This window comes from Vanellus vanellus (assembly GCF_965231255.1).
Source record: "Vanellus vanellus genome assembly, chromosome: 1".
NCBI classification, from domain to species: Eukaryota; Metazoa; Chordata; class Aves; order Charadriiformes; family Charadriidae; genus Vanellus; species Vanellus vanellus.
The window spans coordinates 108,814,922-108,835,827 of record NC_138905.1 but is presented as its reverse complement, the minus strand read 5'-3'; the positions used below and the strand labels follow the sequence as shown (position 1 = coordinate 108,835,827).

General features: G+C 37.4%; 1 protein-coding gene across 1 annotated transcript in view; it reads right to left on the bottom strand.

Annotated features, from left to right (window-relative positions):
• ROBO1 (roundabout guidance receptor 1) overlaps positions 1 to 20,906 on the bottom strand; it is a gene marked incomplete at its 5' end in the record, with an annotated part of 544,235 nt that overhangs the window by 53,127 nt on the left and 470,202 nt on the right. The window contains 6 exons of the mRNA XM_082491545.1: positions 2,591 to 2,757; positions 2,859 to 3,027; positions 3,195 to 3,276; positions 4,700 to 4,905; positions 7,376 to 7,547; positions 9,508 to 9,632. Of these exons, the coding sequence (XP_082347671.1) occupies positions 2,591 to 2,757; positions 2,859 to 3,027; positions 3,195 to 3,276; positions 4,700 to 4,905; positions 7,376 to 7,547; positions 9,508 to 9,632 (921 nt within the window). The remainder of the gene's footprint in view (positions 1 to 2,590; positions 2,758 to 2,858; positions 3,028 to 3,194; positions 3,277 to 4,699; positions 4,906 to 7,375; positions 7,548 to 9,507; positions 9,633 to 20,906) is intronic.

The following is a 20,906-nucleotide window of genomic DNA, read 5'->3' as shown; positions in this document are numbered from 1 at the left end:
AGACCTTGGAAATTGCCATACCTGTCTGCTTAAAAGAAGTGCAAAAGAGAGAGTACACGGAAATTGCATATATATTTATATACCACTACAACTACTGTAATAAGTCACTGTAAGTGTGTAGATTATCTTGAAAGCTGAAGTTTGGATAGCACAGTTGATGCTGATATAGAAGACACTCATGAAATGCAAGTGCAACAGCTGTAAATCCTGCTTTTTGCATGGTGGTCACACTCTCAGTTTACCAGCTTTTAGTCTTGTCTAAATAAAAATCCCAACATTGTAGGACTGCATTAGGACAAGGCATGAGCACAAGTTTCTTTCCAGAAATACAGCTCCTATTTGGGAATACAAAGCCTATGATACTTTGAATTTTTATCATATAGCTTCCTCAATGTATTTACAAGAAGATGGGTTTTCTTCAAAGTTAAAGAAGCTAACTGAGGTTAGCTTGCAGTCAGTGGGTGACAAATCTGGATTCTTAGCAAGGAACACTGATAACAATGAAACAACAAAACTAAAAAACCCTCTACTGAACCACTGGTGTATCCACGTGTAGTATGTTCTGCCAAACAGTCCATTTATCAGAGTATTTCCCTCCCCAGAAAATGTGAAAGCATTAAACATAGAAGCTTCTGTTTGGAGAGTTGCCTAAATATCACCCTGCTTAGAATGTAACAGGAAAGTCAGTGGAATAATTAGTTCTGCCTCTGCTAGTCATAAAAGATGAGTCATCAACAATATGAATCAAACTATTAATAGGCGCAGCCACTTGCACATCTGCGCTATACAATGATACATGTGTTTTCTTGTTTCGGCTCGAAGCTTCTGAGAGAGGGACTGTCAGTGAGAACACCTAAGCATGTTGGTGTTAATGTTGGTAAAGTGTAAAGATAAAGGCAGGTTAGGTTCCTGGTCTGGACATGCATATAGGACAAGACTATAACACCCTCTAGACAAAAGTGAACTGTGAAATTTTTGAACTTACTTAGCTAGACCACAACTTACACAAAACTGAAACAGTATTGGAAGAAGACTGGAACTGCTTTAAATAACTTGACACTTGATTACATGTCTTACTATTGATGAAAATTTTATTTGTTATTTTCACTCGGGCTTTGTGTGGTTCTCAGGTCTTCAGCTCTACTAGGTGCCCAGAGGACAGTGAAGCTTTTCCATGAAATTATAAACCATTCAGTTCTGTTGAGCGAACTGAACGCTCTACCTCGTTCGCTCTTTATCAGAGAGAGGTCAGCGATCAGCTCACTTGGGACATTCAGACCTGATACCTCATCTCATCTCCAGGAATGAAACTACACTGCATGAAAAACTGACTTGTGCAGAACATTGCAGCCTGCCTGCATAACAACACGTACTGCCCTATTCTCAGGAATACAGAAATCACTACAAGGTTACTAAATCTCTCCTTGGTAACAGACTTAAGAAACCGTGCAATCCCTGTTTTCCATGTGGCCGTGACTCTGCTGTCTGTATATATCCATTGAAATTGTCACCCATCAAGAGAAACGCATAATAACAAAGGACAGCAATGTGAAATTGTTCCCTCCCCAGGGCAGATGAGAAAGACTTGCTTTCAGAGCAACTTCAGAAAAAATGAGAAGTCACCAAAGGAAAATGCTTTGTTTCCTTTATGGAAAAAACAAACATGTACTTACTTATGTAAACAAAGAAACAAAAATACAACACAGGCACTCCTAATAAGTCAATGGGTCAGTTTCTCTAGTAAGCAGGAAAAGCAGAAGAAGAAAGATGATCTCTATCATTTTTACTTTGAAAAATAATATGTCCAATTTTCCCCTTCTTAGGAATCTAAGTGTTTCCACTGGAACAATACAGACTGCAAAATTGCAAAGCATTATTCCCTGTAAACCACCATAAGTGTCATTTATTTTCTACAGTGGACACAAAGTGATTTTAAATTTTACACAGCCAGTTTCGGTCCATAGCTGGACTTCAGCCATAGCTGGAGTCAGTGGATGACTCTTTCGTCCACTACTACTCATCCTTTTCTTCCACTTGGCTACCTGTAAGTATTGTCTCTCTTCTGTACTATTTTACTTTCTATAGTTTTACTATTGAAATACTTTTAATATCTTGGAAAAACCTGTTCTTTACTGGCTCATGATGCCTGATTCCTTCAAATTCTGAACTTCTCTCTTTCCTAATGCAGCAGAAACCAACTTAGATTATGTGCTGTTTCTCTCTCTGTCTCAGTCTTAAGCCTCTTGATTCACTGGACATACTAACAACATTTCCATGGAACTCGAGGATTTGTGTGATAACTTAAAAAATCAGAGATTACTTCTGTTGCTAACAAGAGGTATTCTGCAAGATATAACTATCTTTGAATACGAGATACTAGGGTTCCCTTCGGCAATGCAATATGCTGCCTAAGCAGCTTTTCAGAGTCTATGTTATAAAGAAATGCAAGTTTAAACACAGTTTCCTATCTAGTATATATTATAATCAAGACAGTCAGTCTAAAGCTACCAGAATTCCTCCATCTGGTATTGCTCAGTCAACTTGTGACAGCCACTGTGGACGCCTAAAATGTTCAGTATCAAAAACTTACCTTGAGTTTTCACTGGATCAGATATTTGGCTTGGGTCACTTAGTCCATATGCATTAGCTGCCCTCACAAGGAACAGATAAATTGCATTAGGTTTTAGCCCTTTAACTGCAAAACTCTCTGTTTTCACATTTTCAGCTACAGTCTGCCAGCTGCTACCAGATGCATGGCTAAGGATAAAACACACACAACAGCAGGTTAGCACGTGCTTCTTTAACAACATATTATATATAAGCGTAAGTACAGGCAAGATCACACGAGACTCATATACCTGAAGGCCTCAATAATGTAAGAGGTTGGTGTTGCACCTGAATTCAAATTAGGTTGCCATGACAATGTTACTGTATTTCTGCTGACATCTGTAACCTCGGGTTTTGATGGAGCGCTAGGAATCAAGTTTGGGTCAGTGGGTCTTGGTGGCTGCACCGGGACTCCAAACTCTAACAAAGGAGAGAGAAACGCTGAGTATAGACAGGAAGCAGCTGTAAGCTAAATGCTGTTCACATCTGCACTGGCAGTTTATGACAGAGTCAGATAACGTCTTCGTTTCTATTTCTGATTTTCCTTTATGCATTTTCTCCACCCAGAGAAACCCTAATTGATTTACCTTGGACCTCTATGTATGCACTCCATGTAGCTTCGCCGCTTGGGGTTGAAGCAATGCAGGTGTACCGACCAGTGTCGCCCAGCTGAGTGGGGAAAGAGAAGAATAAATATTTGAAACAATCAGGCACTCAGTGGGCTAGAAAAGCAATTACAGCTCTCTATGTTCCCCCATGAATATGGATAAACGTTATTAGGCTACAAAAACTTCGAACCAGAAACTTCTTCCATTAGAAATTATGATTTCTTGTGCTGCAAAATGAAAATGGATACTTATTTCTGAGCATTCATTAAAGAATTGGAAAAGCTGCACATTCTAATTTAATGTTACCTATTCTATAATGAACAAACTGAAAGCCAATACTTCTAGCATTTATTCCTTACTCTACAGAGGTCCTAACAAATACATTGAGAAGAAACTCAGGTAACAAAACCCCAAGCAACTGTCAACCTTCTGCCTAAATAATGCCCAGGGATTCGTCTGGACTGCAGCACTGGAGAGCATGTCATCCTTAAAACAAAGGTTAAATATTGCACAGGGCCTTGTACCTATGGGATTCCCGTGTTAGTATAAATTTCACTCTACAGCAAACCCAAAATCTCCATATGCTATTCTCATCCAGTTCTGAATGTTGGATTATTTGTCCATATGTGACTTAATCACATTTCAAAAGAGTTTCTTTTTTTCCCCAAAAAGAAATGCTATCCTCCTAAGGTCCCAGCCTCAGCAGATGAGCTGTACGGAAGCACCCAAAAACCAGAGTTTCAAACTCTAAGCCAGTGCAACTTGTAATTGGTAACAGGGCAACTCCAGGAAACATAGTAAAGTGATGTATTCAGCCTAATTAAAAAAAATAAAATACTATATTTCAAACCACAGAAAAGATAGCACAGAACAGCCAGCATGACAAAAATTAACAACATTTTAAAACATTTTACAGCGTGTGAGACACAACCAGCAATACTGACCAGGTACTTGCTATAATTCCCCAAGGAAGTCAGGTATTTGACAGGTGGTTAGCCATTTTAAGCTATATTTACACTGTTGAGTGAATATGTTTAAAATTTAAAAACTGTTTTGAAAAAAGCTGTGTACATGGCTCTATTACTGCAGCATGCTAAACACAGGTTTTCTTTATAAACATTTGAAATAATTAGATCATTTTAATCTATTAGTGCTAAAGCCCAAATAATTTAAGGATTCGTCTTACTGAAATACAAGTTTTGATTTTCCCTTCATGTTTCAAGCACCAAATAATTCCCTTAATTAATACCTCTTAAAAGCATTTTTCCTTATGAAATCTGAAGTAATGTGCCCTAGGCAGAATAAGCCAAGGTGTTAAGCATAAAAAATGAACTATCTGAAAGCATGAAGTATCAAATATTTTAATACATTTATTTAACTTTTCATTAATTCTAAATGTAGGATTTACTTCATCAAATGTGCCCGGAGGTGAAGAAACAAAGTGAAACAAACAACAAGAAAACCCGTTTGCCAGTTCAAACTACCTTGGCATATCGGATCTGTAATGCTCCTGTTTCCAACTGCTTGATGCGAGAGTCCTGGGTAGAAACAAGGATCCCATCCTTTTTCCAGAGAATAGTGGGCATTAAAGTGCCTGTGGCCACGCAGTTCAGTACTAAAGTACCATCTACAGCTACAGTCTGATTCACAGGACCCTGTCGAATGACAGGGGGAGGTCGATCTGCAATCACTGCCAGAAGAAACAACAGGAAAGAGATTTCTGCAACTGGAAGCAATTTTCTAATCATCTAAGCAACAGCAGTTGCTTGAGGCTTTGAAACCAACTAAAGGTAATTAAACAAGTAATTAAAGTTGGAGGCATGCATTATTCAGGGCAGGGTGCATTATAACGATGCAGAACTACAGAATTTTAAAATAATACACAACACGGTATTTTCAGAAAGTAAAGAAGCATTACATATTACATAGTGCCATCTGCTAGGTATTCTCTAATTCCAAAGTCTTTATAAAGTGATAATACAATGAGAAAGGACTTCCCAAATTCTTTGTCAAGGCACAGATTTCACCTTGTTCGCTTCTACCATGTAGCAGGCCTCTACAACAGAATTCATACTTTCAGCATTCAAAGACAGAGAAAAAGGAGGTCGACAAACAGAGAATAACCTGGCAAATATGTACTTCTTCAAAAAATTTTATTGTGTACCATCAACTCATCTTGGTGCTGTTTCCTAATTGGGAGATGCCTAGCAGTAGGGTAACGTAAACACAAAGCTAATGAATAGCACCATATTAAAAAATTTCAAGAAATATTTTTCTACTAGTTTCTGACTTTTAGTTCTATGGTGACTTAATCTGTTAATATAACTTCAAAGTCGCAAAGAGAATCCCACGGTGTGTTTGCATCAACTGTAATGCATCTTTCACACAACAAAAATTAAAAGTTATCGATGGGTTATGTAATAACTGCACAGAAAGGTATAAAGCACTCTCAGCATTCACAGAAAAAATAATGATTGTCTACGTGGGTTTTTTTTCCCATTATCCAACAGATAATCAAAAATAGAGGTAAAAGCTATCTTATTGTGTTTCAGTGACTTCCTCTACCTGTGCCATCCAACATGACATGGACTGATGATCTGAAAATAGCCACAACTTTAAATGACGTGAATGTGTTCAGTAGTGCTATGGGGGCTCACGTAATTTAAAAACTGGTTTGGTAGCTGAAATATAAACCTGAAGTTCTGATAATTTGTGAACATCAGATATTTCTGAATTACTTTTCATAACAACAGACAGGGTGTTAGTACTGCTTTTTTTGGTGAATTTCCAACTCCTGAAATTTCATTTGCATGTTCAAATGACACCCTGTGTTTTCAACTGCTTAATTTATCCCTTAGTTCTTGTCCCAACCTGTTGCAATGAACTGCAATGCACTGCGAGGCCATTAGCACCTTTCTCTGCAGAGACAGTCAAAATAAGCTCACTTACAGTTTGTATTTGACGAGTTTGTAAAGAGCTTTGCAGTTGTCAATGGTAAGAGGCTGACCGATCTGTGCTCTACAGCAGAAATCTAATTCCACTGAAATCCATGCCTAATTTAAGCACCACTGAAGTTGATGGCAACTTCTATTACCTTCAGAAATACCAGGGCCTTCACTTTTATAAAAGTACCAAAAAAATATTGTCACAAGCCATTATACAAAACAAGTAACCGTTAGATCAATGCAGAGCGTATAGTCATAGTAAAGCAAATATATTTAAATTAAATTGATTTTTTTCAAGTTCAGATAGCATAGGACATTGACAGAAAAACTCTCGATTTTCTTAATTTTCTTTTTCAGTTTTATTTCTCACCTTGCCATGGCCTTCCCCCCAGTGAAAAATGAATAGAAGTGGATTAGGAAATGTGGCTTACCACTTCTGAGAAACCAGAAAGGATGCAGTCCCATACTTCCAAGCAATCTCAATACGGTGGGTGTAAATAAACAATTTCATTCTCCACGTTCACTGCATGTTTCTAGTTCTACATGATTTCTATGTTTTCTATAGGGCAAAGGCCTAGTTTACGGAAACTCTTCTCAGACAACAGCTTCCCTCCCCTCAAAGTCTCTCCACAGAGTCCACTTATCTTCTTTTTCTACAGTTGCTAAGATTGTTATTTTTCTTGCCTATCTTTGCTATTAAAAATATGAAGTATTTCTCATAATTGGACATTGGCCTCACATCAGCATATATTACTACTTGCAGTCACGCTCCCTGTAGCTTTTTCATCTTAATTTTTTTTCTCAACTGCTCCTAAAAAGGTACGTATAATAATATTCATTTGTATGTTATTCTACTGACTTCCATACAGGTTCAGCTTTTTTCCTTGCTATACTGCAATATTAAAAAACAGGGAAATAGCTGGTAAATGGAGATGTTAGTGGGGGGACCTAAAAGAAGAGCCAGATAAATTAACAGATCTGACAAAAATCCGTAAACTGCACTATACTTACTAAATACAAAATAGAAATATAGCATTAGACAATATCCAAAATTTTAAACCCCTGACAGAAATGGCCAAACCAGGATTTTTATGTTCAAAGACACGTGCAATCCGCATTTATACAAAGCAGATTTCAAAGTAGTGTCATAGCATCCCACTGCTTTCTTCAAATAAAAGTAAAAACTTGGAAATTTAAAAAAAAATGGATCATTACCATCAGTAACTTCCAAGTAGGCTTTTGTTATGATACTTCCTGCAACATTTAAAGTCTGGCAGATATAGTACCCAACGTCAGATCTCTGGACATTGGTGATAGTGAGGTCTCCTGTCTGGGAAACTGAAAATCGGCTGGATGACTGAGGGGGCTGGTATGAGAAAAGCAGATTCTACAAGATGTGTAGGAAAGAAAATGGGGAAAAAAAGCATTAAATACATTCAAACGTCAATAATCTTAACATCAATACATCTAAACAAATTCATCTTTTTACATTATACATAAAACATTCTGCTCTTCATATCTTAAGCATGTCCATACCACAATGGGAATAGTTTTTATAGGGTATTTTGTGATAAAATAGGTGCAGATATGTACATGTAATTGTGTGAGTCTTTTGGCATTGCTCCGACACCCTCTATGGTCAATGTTGGTCTTTACACAAAGTTTAACAGACACTAGCAAAGATGTGATATGTACAGATACCATAATGATCCAAGTAACTGTGGTGAACCTAAGTAATTTGCTTTAACATCCATTTTTAGAACTTACTCCAGGGCATTCTATTTATTTCATTTAAATGCAGATGTTGGTTTCCTTATTTGTATTTTAACTTTTGCCTTCCTAAGAATGGAGCAGTTTTTTAAACAGAGATGCTGTTTAGGTCTCTCTAATCATAGTGTTTTGTGTTCTATAATGAGTCTTATAATACAGAATGATGAAATCCTATACCAGTTTCTACTTAGATATTTTTGGTATGAAGCACATAGTATTTACCAACAGTGGTCAAAAATCGGAACTACAATCAAAGTAATACAAGTCCTTTACACTAAATACTGATTCCGAATTTCTACCTCTGGCTGAACAATCCGTGAATGAGAATACGTGAATGTCACAGAAGCTATTTTTTATCTCTCTTTCTTGCCTAACTACATTTTGCATTTCCAAAAATCATCCAAAGGAATGGGACACAACATCCTCTACTTCAGTATTAGCAAACCCTACTCATTGACCTCCTCCTCCAGTTACCTCAAACATCACAAACGGTCACCACTCAGCAGAGTCAAAAATGAGCCAGAAGAATTACGTACTAGACAGCACTTGGCAAAAATTAAAAATAAAAATACAAGTCATACAAAATACTGCTATACTTAGATAATACAATATATATAAAATACAAGTATACTGGTATACTTCCACCATTGAAGATTATCATCTACATTTGGTTAGCAGTCTAGTTGTAGCTAGGTATTTAGGCAGAAATGTTGCAAACGGAGTAAAGAAACCAATCTCTAAGCGCTCTCAATTTCTCTCGCCTATTGTTCTGTAACACAAAGAACCCTGTCATATGCTGTTGCGCCATTCATTCCTTCATTCACAGGAAAACCAGAATCCCATATTCCTTCTTTCCTTCCAATAAAGAATACTTTGTGTCACATCCCTCCTTCAAAAGATGACTCTGAGAGAAAACTGTGATTCTCTTGCTGTGCTATATTGTGTTTCACCCACTGGCTTTCAAGATCCTTTACAAAGAAGCTGAAAATATTTTTCCCTCCCATTCAAATAAGGAAGCCGGGAGAAAAAGTAACCTATTCAGTTATGACCTGTCAGCCAACTGACTGAATGGGAAAGTAGATCTCCTTAGCCGCAAACTAGAGCCCTACCCATGCAGTGATGCAGATCAATACAGCAAGTCATTTCGTTTGCCAGACACACACAAACACATGGCAAACTAATGGCTGCACCATAAACCCAGAGCCAAACTTTCTGAAAGCTTGGGAGTGTTTGGGAGTTCAACAGACTTCAGCATTAGTCATCTCTTAAAAGTTCTCCCTGTTAGGTGAAAAAGATTTTCATAGTAGTGAAACATGGAATCTTTCTAGTTGTTTCATAGATTTATTTTTACATTCATGGATAAAATGGGAGATTGAGCAAAACATAGATATCCTTTCTAGTAAGGCTGGCATCTCCTAGCATGCACGTGACTTAGAAGCAGAGAAGAAATATCCAGCATCTCCAAGTTCTAGACCAATTTTCCTTATCTTTAAAACAATAACTAAAATATTTTTCTCTCATGTGACATCATCTCTTCAAGAAACTGCCAGGAAGAAGGGACAGAAAGGCTATTTTACCTGGCTTCCCTCTCTCCGCCAGAAGATGGCTGGTTGAGGGTTTCCAGTAGCTTCACACTGGAAAGTCACTGTTCTCCCCAGTGCAGCTACCTGATCTCGAGGCTTTACAACAAACTGTGGAGGCTCTGAAAGGAAAATAGCGAAAAAAAATAAATCACACGACTATCATAACACCAAAGTAAGGCTATTTGAAAGCACAGTTTGCCTACTGACTTTAAATGGTGTAAAACAGAATAGTTACGTTTCTTTAATAAGGAGAGGCAGCACAAAGACGCATCAGTCTCTAACAGCCGCAGCTTCAGCATCACTCAGATCATCTTTACTGTTGCTGGACCTCCCAATTAAAACTCTGTGGATCATGTGCTTTTATTGCTGACCACTTACACAAAGAAGTAAGTCACACTAACTTAATGAGACAACTTGCAGAGCAACGGTCACCAATACGAACAAATTTGTTATAATTTGGTTTTTAAAGGAAGAGTACAGCTACAAGTCAGAACGAAGAAATCTTTAAAGGACAACGGCCCACAAACCACACTTTATCAAGGGCTGTAAGAAACACTGTTAACTATGAATTCAGGCTCACATGCACAAAAGTCATCATCTTTGATTTAGGAAAGCTGAGGAGAGAAAAAGCCCTTAATTGCTTATATAAGAGACTTTTGATGTAGTCGGGGTCTCACAAAAATCTGAAGTCAAAAGCTCCAGAAATATTATTGAACAAATTATAACCATTTAAAATCTTCAGTCCAATTGTTGAAGAGGAATGAATTTAAAGGAACAGCGGAGCTAAATGTCTTCCTCATTTACACAGGCAAGGGCATGTTCAAACAAAATATATATGCAAATGAAGGCAAATTTGAAACATCTGCTCAGCCTAACATTATAAATACTGCCAGCATTGTCCAAACTGTTTGATTTATACAGACTTCAACAGCCCCTTCACCCAGTAGTAAATAGAATGTCAAAAAATCATGTCAGTCACATTAAAAAAGATCAGCATAGATGACAGCATTAGATATCTTGATGGGGTGAGCACAGAAAAAAAAAAAAACTAGCTTGTTTTATAGACTGTTAACTCTCACTTCTTGAAAAATGAGCATTAAATGAAAGTCCATTTACTTATTCATTTTCAATTCCTTCTGATCATCTGTCCAAAACTAATTATGCTCTCCCTCTTCTTTGGGTTGGGAATAAAGGGTATGTTTTGAATCTGGCTTTAATAACTCAAATGTTTTTGGTATGGTTTTTTTTTTTTCCCCTTTCAAACATTTCTGTATTTACAGTATTTTGCTTTAAAAAGCGTGTGAATCATATAATTTAAAGATATCACTCAATATGTTCTATAAACATCAAGTAATTGTGGCTTTATCCAGAACGACTTCAGTAACACTCAAAGTCCTTTCTAAAAAAATTGCTTTCAGTGTTCCTGTGGGCCAATACTTTCAGTTATCTGTTCCTCATGCTTTGTGTCTCTGCTCCCTATTAAGTTCATATTAGAATATACTCTTCCTATGATGTGTCTGCTTTGGGAGGAATTTTTAAAGCCCAACATATTATTATTAACGTTTGGATGCAAATGCCACCTTTCCTAGAATTTCTTTAGATAAGAAACTACCCAAAGTGAAGGTGAGATTGACCTACAGTAATTAGCAGACTTCAAAACATTTAGCTTTGAAATGTTCAATCAATACCTTGGAAGAAGACATGGGAAGACTTTGACATGACAGCATGTTTAATTTAGAACAGAAGGTGAAACTGTTGGGGGTTTGCCACAGGGTTGTAAGGTATGATGGGGAAAATGGAGATGAGGGTGAAGCACCTTTGTCATGCTGTTGGATTGTAAATAACAAGAATAAATTTAGCATATAGTTAAATTTAGGGCTTGGCTGGTTCTGTACTAGTCTGTGACACATTGCCACACAAAATGGAACGGAGGGTTTCTAAATCCTGTGCTAGTGCATAGGATTCCTAAGGTTTCTGGTTTTGTTGAACTTGAGAATGGGTACAGCTATAAAGAGATGAAAATGGTTCGGAGAACTGGAGAAATAGCTGAATGCTTGCGATTCTCGTACCTGAAGATGACCATTCAGGGACTACTGAACACAAAAAATGAGGGAAACTCTGTCTTTCAGGTAACCGTGGAGAATTTATAAGCTGTAAATAGGTATAAGTTTCTCTGGATATTATTCTAAATATGTATTTTGTATGTATATCATTCTATGTATATATGCATATTTTGCATATATGTATTATTCTAAATCTATTGCCATTAAGGTAAATAATCAAAACCCTATTAGCTTCAATGTCAGAAGAATTAAAACACAGTTAAATGAAACTTTGTCATTATATTCCATTCAATGTTCACTGTATTGGAAGCATTTTCACTCCTTCTTTTTTTTAACTTCAGGTTGCTTTCATCCCTTGGATCACATGTGTGGTATGTGATATCTATACTGTAAAAGATGCTGAAATAATAATCCATTTAAGGAAATAACAACTTCTATCTTTGAGACCTTTAAAACAAAAATGTTTTTTTTATACTGAAGTTCAACTAATTCAGTCACTGAAGAAAGAAGACATTAGGATTTGACTCGATACATCATGTAAAAACAGACAGAAAGTTAGCAACCCATTACCTTTCTCTTTGCCATTAAGTTACCCATACTTCATGCAGAATTTATTCTGTGCGATGTGTCTTGTCAATAACAAGTAAAGGATGGGAGCTGACTGGTTGAAGGAGATGGAAGGGGATGGATGGGAAGGGGAGGAGAAGTTCCCGTCACAGTGATACGATGACTAGAAGATGGCCAATAAAATTTCAACTTACCAGACACAACTAAAAACAAAAACAAAACAAAAAGAAAACATGGAATAAATAAAATTGAATAGACATGAAACAAAGCAAAGAATAAAGCAAAATTAAAAAATAAATAAATAAAAAGGACCCTTGGTAAAGACCTTAGAAAGCACATATATATTCTGATATATGAAAAATAGGTTTAGAATGTTGAACCACATATTTTTTGTTTGATTTTAAAGCACAAGTCTCTGTCAAATAGCGAAAGCAGGCTGTAGAGGAAAATGGGTAACAGACTGAAGTAATGATCAGACAACCTGGGTTCTACTGCAAGCCTTTCCAATGAACTGTCGTCTAACCTTGAGTAAAATTTTTTTTCATGTTATTATTATTTCTTTGCATCAAGAGCTTTCCATGGTAAAATTAACTTGAAATCTCTAGTAAATATCAATCTATAACATTGCCGAAACAGAACAGTGACATTTACGCCACTTCTAAAGCATCCAAACATCTACAGATGAAAAATACTTTTCTGAGGCTAGTCACTATTACAAAGGGGAGTTTATTAAAAAATTAATAATATGCTGAGGCATTTAGCCCACACACCAATCTCTTTAGTATAAGATCGCTGTTATCAAGGTCATAATGCTCACAATTAAACTGCAAATGCAAACTAAACCACAATTAAAATTAATTTCAAACGATTCTTAACGCTTTTCTCCCCCACCTCAATTTCACTAAAATATTCAAAACCAGAGATTCATGTCAAAATCTTTTTCAACAGAAATTCTCAGTGATAAATTACCTAATATTAAATTATCTTTCAGCCATAGTTGAAAATTTGCATAAACTTTGAAATGGCACAGATCCTGGCAGGCTTATTTTGCTTATAAAAGACAGACATGTTAGAAAGCATTTCAACCACATATCACTAATTGAAAGATGAGACTGAAAAAAAAAATGTAAAAATCATGCATTTTGAAAATATAAACTGATACTGACAAAAAAAGTCAATCAAAAAAGGGTAGTTGGTGTAAGATAATTACAGTAAAAGTCTAAAACCACATATTTTTTTTTAATACATGTTACAAATACCAAGCCCTTCAACACTTCGGTCTTATCGCTTTATATTGAGAGTAAAACAACTATTGTTCAGCAGGGTACGCTTTCATATCGAGTAGGTAAGCACCTGCAGTACACCATTCTCTGATAAAACACAGGGAGGAAACTAATAATATCCAGTCTGCCAACATTCATTAGGCGTGTGGAATACTGGCTTACTGTTCAAATAAATACAGAGGACTCCAGGTGTATTATGAAAATGAAGCAGAAAGAGAATCAGATATAATATTGGAATTTGGATCATGTTAAAGCCAAGAAGATGCAACTGAATGTGCCAAAACCAGATCATATAGAGAATTTGGGGTTTAATTAGATACTTTTTTTTTTTTTTTAGGAAATAATCCCAAACAGAGGAAGTTGAAATTACCATTTTTCAAAGATTTGTTTCAATTTTAAGGAGGTATTCTGGATGTACATTAGCCTTCTTTAAGTTTGTGGGTTCAGTATTTGTCAAAGAGAAAATCAGCACGCATTATTCTGCTCATATTATCTGCAAGTCTATGATTTGCAGAGAGGAGTGGCCAAGAAATGATACACAAGAATTCCTGAGAGAAATATGATCGTCCCCAAGACTCAGCTCCTAGCTACTCTTGATCATGTGTAAGTATTTTACCCAGTAACCACTCCTTTTTCACTGAAAAGCTCTCTACTAAACTTGCAATTACAGTCTGACCTGCTCTGGAATTAGAAATGCTTCTCCATAAAACACAACTCATATTCTACATGAAAAAGCCTGATAAGCAACTTAATGGGATGCAATTCTTGCACACAGGAAATAACTCTAAATTACCAATTTTCCATTACTCGAGTAGTGCCAAAAAGAGAAAAGCTCAGCCTTCTTCGTAGCAATGCAAAGCTGCATAAGCCCTCTACTGAAAGCTCACTTGAAAGTTTATAAGAGATAGAAATATGTCTTGGTTGCTCAGTTACATTTCTACAAATTAAATTAACTTGTAAGTGCTGAATTTCCACTTTTCTTTTTACCAGACACTTTTGATATTGTAGGTCAAAAATAACCCTGTCAAGAAAATGCCTTTTTTTTTTGCCCACCTGTAAAAACAGAGGGGATACTGATACATGAAAATAAACCCCTGTAGAAACAGGGCATCACACTGGTTGCAAATCTGTGGCAAGGGCAAAGGGTGATATTTCATAGAAAAATTTAAACAGTTCTGTCAGAGGGACATTACGTGGTTTAAAGAAACAACAATAATAGCAACAACTACAACAAAGACCACTTTCTTAGTTTGATTTACATCCTATTGATTGTTACTAAAACTGAGAAGTAAACAGTTTTTCCTCTATTATGGCACATTTTATTTGACAGCACTTTCAATTATGAAGTAAATTAATTTTCCTTGTGTTAATCATGGCTTTTCACATGGCAATTAGGGGGAATAACCTGTTTGTAAAGACAGGAAGTTAGCATGTAAAACCACAAATACCAAAGGAATAATATTTTTGCCTTCCAAATAATTTTCATGACATGTGAGGTTTTTCAGGGAAGACGTGTCCAGTCATTGAACAAAAAACAAAAGAAAAGTGGTTTCCAGACTGGTGAAATGATCCTTTAATGCCTTATTCTTGCCAGCAATCCTATCAACCTCACTGGGACTATTGGTATCATTAAATCCACTCGCAAGAGTAGGAATTTGCAGTTTTAGGACTTAAACTACATGCTAGTATAGCTGCCAGATGTTAATGGAGCAACTATTGTATTTGACAGATGTAGCATTGTAGGGTCACAGGATAATCGGGTTGGAAGAAACCTCGGAGGTCTCTAGTCCAACCTCCTGCTCAAGCAGGGTCAGCTACGGGGTTAGACCAGGTTGCACAGGACTTGATCCAGTTGGGTCTTGAAAACTTCCAAGGACTGAGGATGCACAGCCTCTCAGGGCAACCTGCTCCACTGCTTGACTGCCCACCCAGTGAAGAAATTTCTCCTCATACCCAGCCTTGATCTCCCTTGTTTTAATTTAAATCAATTGTCTCTTGTCCTCCCACCATGCACCACTGCGATGAGCCTGGCTCCTGACAACCTCCTTGTAGCTATTGGGGGCTGCTGTAATGCCACCCCCAAAAGCCACCTCTGCTCCAAGCTGTGCAAGCACCATTCTCTCAGCCCTTCCTCACATGTACATATGAGATCTCAACATACTGTGTGTAATGCTTACGTCTCTACGTAACACGTTTGGTAATCCTTCTCACAAAGGTGAATGCAAATGTTGATCTAGTGTTTCTCTATAACGCATTGGTTTCCACATATTTTGAATTAAGTGTTATAGGGTTGTGTCTATTTCTTAGTCTGATATTGGACAAGCTATAAACTTCAAGTACCCCCTTTTTAAAAGCTGTGGTAATAATTATCTATATCAAAGAGAGTAAAATTATAAAAATTTTCATTCATTTACACTAATAAGGTGCTTTTGAGATCCTAAGATACAAGGTGGTACTTAATTACTAAACAGGATTTTGTTCTGCATGTTAAATACTCAATTATTGTTCTGAATATTACCATTTACGAATACCTTCCAGGTGCTCAGAAGATATCTTGTTATTCATCTGACACAAGCTGAATACTTTCAATTTAAGCTGTATGTGTTTCATTTTTGATTATTTAAATAAAAATCTTCACGTCATCAAGGACTGCTTGACACCCATAGAGGCTATTACAAAGGAAGCAAGAAAGTATAATTCTACACCAGAGAAATGAAACAATCCCAATCTTCAGGCCAATAATGACATACAACAATCAAGCTCATATACAATCTTTAGCTTCTCTATAAATCCTTGGCCATATGACTAATCTAGGAAATGGCAGTCACAATGAAGTTTAGATTGCTTTCAATTAATTTTGTGATCCATTAATCCCAGTTCAAGTGCAAAATATCAGAGGTTGAATGCGCCTGTAGAAACAAACTGGCAGGAGATGGGATGCGAGTATGAGCATATGTGCTGGAAGAGACAGCGGAGCTTGGGAGCAGGCATTTCTGATGTGGTTGGCCAGGGAGAGACTAAACAGTGAGAAAGGAGAAACTCCAGAGCTAGCAACACGGGTAGTATAGAGACAGCTACGCTATCTGTCACAGAGCATTGCAGTTCAACACAATGGCTGAAACTCAGCTGTTTATAATCTCGATGTGAAATGAGTGGGTGAGAAATCCGCTGTTTATAACCTCTGTCTGAAATAAGTGGGTACAGAAAATTTGGGTACTAGAGGTACATGCAGAGGAAACGTGACAGTCTGAGTGCATTTAGCAAACTGGTCAAACTCTGACTGTTCGCTCCTTAAAAAAAAACATAAAGAAATTCTGAACATTTTCCAATTCCTCCTCTAATTCTAAACAAAAATTCAGCTAAAAAGCTGCCAACCTCTTCTGTTGATAAATATTTTTCATTGGTAAGCCTGCTAACTCTGAAATCTAATTAACTACTTTTTACCTTGAAGTATCTGAACAAGGACCACTGAATGCCTACCAGACATTTACGTTGGTATTTCGCAAAAACTATTATTAAGGGAGATAGTTTAAGACAATGTGCCATGTTTCATTTCCTATCTAGTGATTTGTAGGCTATTTGTTCTTATCAAAGCAATCTGAAACACCCAATATCCTTGATATGCACATCTCTCTGCAGTCATTTGTGGAAATTATCACTTTCTACTGAGAAATAAACAAAGGCCAAAATCTCTTGTTCTGAAAAAATAGAAATGTTGCCTTTCAGCTGTCTCCTGCCTTCAACTTGTGAAAACATGGGAAAATAACACCAGGTACTTTTCAATAGAATTGGGGTATATCGCTTTTCACCCTCATTGGTGTCTCTATTTTCACCTGTCACTTCTTGAGGTCTAGCTACATATATAAATAATTCATATTTTCCCAGAATTTCTGCTAAAATTCACATTCATGCAAGACCAGACTGGGACACCCTTACTCACCATGAATGCTTTCGCAGTATGTAGTCCCAGAGCACGAAGTGTGATACACTGCAGTACAAACTTCTGAACAAAGTTCTAACAGTCTGGCGCCAAGAATGCCACAGCCATATAGCTGAGGCAAAACGTTTACACGAGATTTTTGATGTTTCAAATCAAAAGTGATGACTTGCAATTCCGAACCCCCAGCAAGGGTGTGATCGTGGTTTATTACTTTTATGATGACTGGAAAAATTCTGGTTTGGATTGCTGCTGATGTGTCAGATAAGCACTTCTAAAGTTCAAAGAAACAAGTGACTACAGTAACTTCAAAGTTACCAAAGGCAAGAAGATAGAAATCTAACTGATTGGAAAAGAAATGGATTAATTCTTTCTATAATGGTACTGTAAGTAAGAGAATGAAATTACGAAACCAAGCAGTTGACTGAGTATTAGGAAAAATAGGTCTGCTAGTAAGATCGCCTTTAGAAGTAGTGGAAACCTAGAAACATGTAACAACGTTTCAGGTTCACGCGCAGAGCGGTTAAAAAGGGGAAATTCACAGTCCCAATTAGCTGCTGTGTTCCTCAACGTACTTCCCAAAGAGTTTTTATTTTTTATTTGTATATATTTATGTTTTGTTTACAATTGATCCACATTCCCTCTTCTGTCTGAATAGCGCAGATGTGCTAGGCAGTAACTTAGAAACAGGCTGGCTAGAGTCTGTGCCCTACAGGAAAGCGCCACCCTTCGGGTACCGGTGGGCTGCCAGCCGCGCTTCTCACGCTGCACTTACCTCTCTGCGCTCCGAGCCAGCAGCCACGAGACAGCTGTGGTCTGGAAACCTGGTAGCCACATCACCATGACACTCATTCTGACCATGCAGGGCAGAATACATTCTCTCATTTTCAGCACAGGGCACATGCCTGGCATGCTGGGTTTGGCTTATGCCTCTTGACTTGGTACCCAGAGAAAAAGGGCAGGTGCCCGTGTGTACTCAGGAGAGCTAACGTGCTCTGGGAGAAAGGGGTGTGACGACAAAAGAAAGCAAGTGTCGCTTCTTGGTGCTGACAGCACAAACAAAGCCTTGAAAATGTAAGTGCATTTAGAGCTGGTACACATACCAGGGAGAGACACAGGCGAGGATATGGCTTTAGAACACGTACCTAAACACGTACATCACAACACACGTGGCATGGCAGTTCAACATCATCAACTCCAGAACCAATTTTAGAGATCAATTTAAAGCGCCATGGATTCAAAATCAACGATTCTCCCTCCTGCAGCAAACAGGAAGGTATCTGTTCTCAGCTCTGTGGTGGCAGGAACAAGCAATTTGTTTCAATGGTTTGTTGGTTTCATTACTGGCATTAAAATGTCACCAACCTTCTCTACTCTCTTTGGTGGCTTAAACTCCGCCCTCTGCTGGTAAACAGCCCAAGATCTGTGCATTAACCAAACCTCCTGCTTGGGTGCTATTCTGCTTTCAAGAGCTATTAAATGCCATTGACTCCTTATCGATTTCTGCCATTTTGAGATTTAATTTAGGCTGAGAGGTGTTTCCCTCTTCAACTCTAATTGATGGGGCTGGGCAGTAAAATCTGGCTCTATCTCAGCTGTGTCTCAGTCACGGAACTACATTATCTTAACGTCTGCTTCACAGCAGGGTACTGAATCTTCCCTTTAAAACATTTAAAAAGTCAAGATGAAAAGGGCTGCACAAGTGTGTGTGTGTTTGCATATGTGTGTGTGGGAGGAACCTACTGCAAAAATTTGTGGGAAGAGAACAGTGTGTAAAATGTACTCACATGAGATTTTTTTTTGATTTGCAACTGATTTTGCTGTTACTAGCTACAAAATAAGAAAGTTCATAAACTCCCCTTCTGCAGGAGTCAATGAAGATTTCTACGATAAAAATAAAAGATGTGGAAATAGACTTTGCAGTGCTGTTTTAAAAGGGAGCACTTCTCAGGTTAATGCATGTACTACGCAGTTTAAAATGTTTATAAATCCTGTAGTCACTGCCTTGAGGTGACAAGAGAAATCTGAAATATGGGGGCTACAAGACAGACAGAGGGATTTCAGGTCTTCCAGAAGTTTCTCTCCTTGTCTCCCCTCCCCTTTCCTTGCTCTGGGTCCTTCTAAACCATCCTATAAACCAAATGCAATTTAGAGAGCACACTTAGGACAAGTTTAATTCCATCTATTTAAAAACTAGAGTAATGCAGTAAACTGTGGAGTCTTGTTTCCCAGGCTTCTCTTTTCGGAGAAGAGTTGTCTTCCCCTGTATTTAAAAAGACTGAGGTAATTTCGGGTACTGCTACAATCTAAGTAGTCATGGCTACAAATATTTATACTAAAGCCTTTTAAAAGAGTGAAAAAAGATAGATGAATTTTAAATAAGCTACAAAAAGATTATGATAGCTGGATACTATTTGAAGAATTCTTGGGAGCTTCCTACAGCATTTTTTGACTTACAGTAAAAGACAGTAGAGCTGAAAAGGAAATGGAGTGGGATTTTTTTCCCAGCTGTTTATGATAGCACAGTTTTATTCTTGGAAATAAGTACTTGAAATCCATAGCAACTGTCTTATAATAAGTCAAAGCTATTTGTGAAAAGTGGCCAAAGCCCCATGATCAATGGATACCAAACACACACTAAAAATGGAAGGACAGAAAATCTCTACAGTGCAGTAACTTTTGATCATTAAAAATTGTTATTTTGGGCATGCAATACTCAGTAAGGACTACTATCAACTGAAACACATACTATTTAAAAACAAAGCTGGACTTCTTTTTATGAAGACACCACACCGCCCACGTAGAGACAACCCAAGACTACATATGGGACACTAATACCTGAACTTACTTTTACTAATATTAACAGGAAGGTAACCATGACATATTAATGAATTTTAAGTATAGGTAGCAAAAAATACAAGATATAAGAATTCTATATAAGATGGAATTATCCAGCAGCTACTGGGAATTTTTACTGTGATGGAGGTAGAAAAGGGAACAAGTTGCTTAAGGAAATAAACATAATGCGCAAAAATAAAATAAAATAAAATAAAACATTCAGAGACACTCAACCTGATGTCCAGACAGTGAAACAGTGGCTCACGTCTGCCACAAGACGATAATGCTATCAAAAATTGCTGGTAGTCTGAAACAAAGGCATTGCTGCAGTTACGATGGTCTAGGGATATTAACGAACGTGTTTTGAGGTTTAGTCTTTAGTTAGGTTAGTTATACCTAATACCTAGTTAGTTTTTATACCTATATAGGAAAAAAAACTGACAAGATCCGAGCATCCACAAACTCTGAAGGAAGAGGTACAGAAAAGGCCTTCAGATCTTGCTGGTGGAAGACTGGACCACAGCAATACTCTCAGGTGACTTCTTCCTCTGTACTGAGACCCGAGTACCTATGTGTTACCGTAACTGTGTCAAAAGAGAGAGTGGCTGTTTAATTTGAGGAGATGCAAGCCCTAAGTGGGCTCTCATCATATCATTGAAGGATGCAAGGAGAACAGAATCCCCTGCAATACTGTGTCTAGAGAGC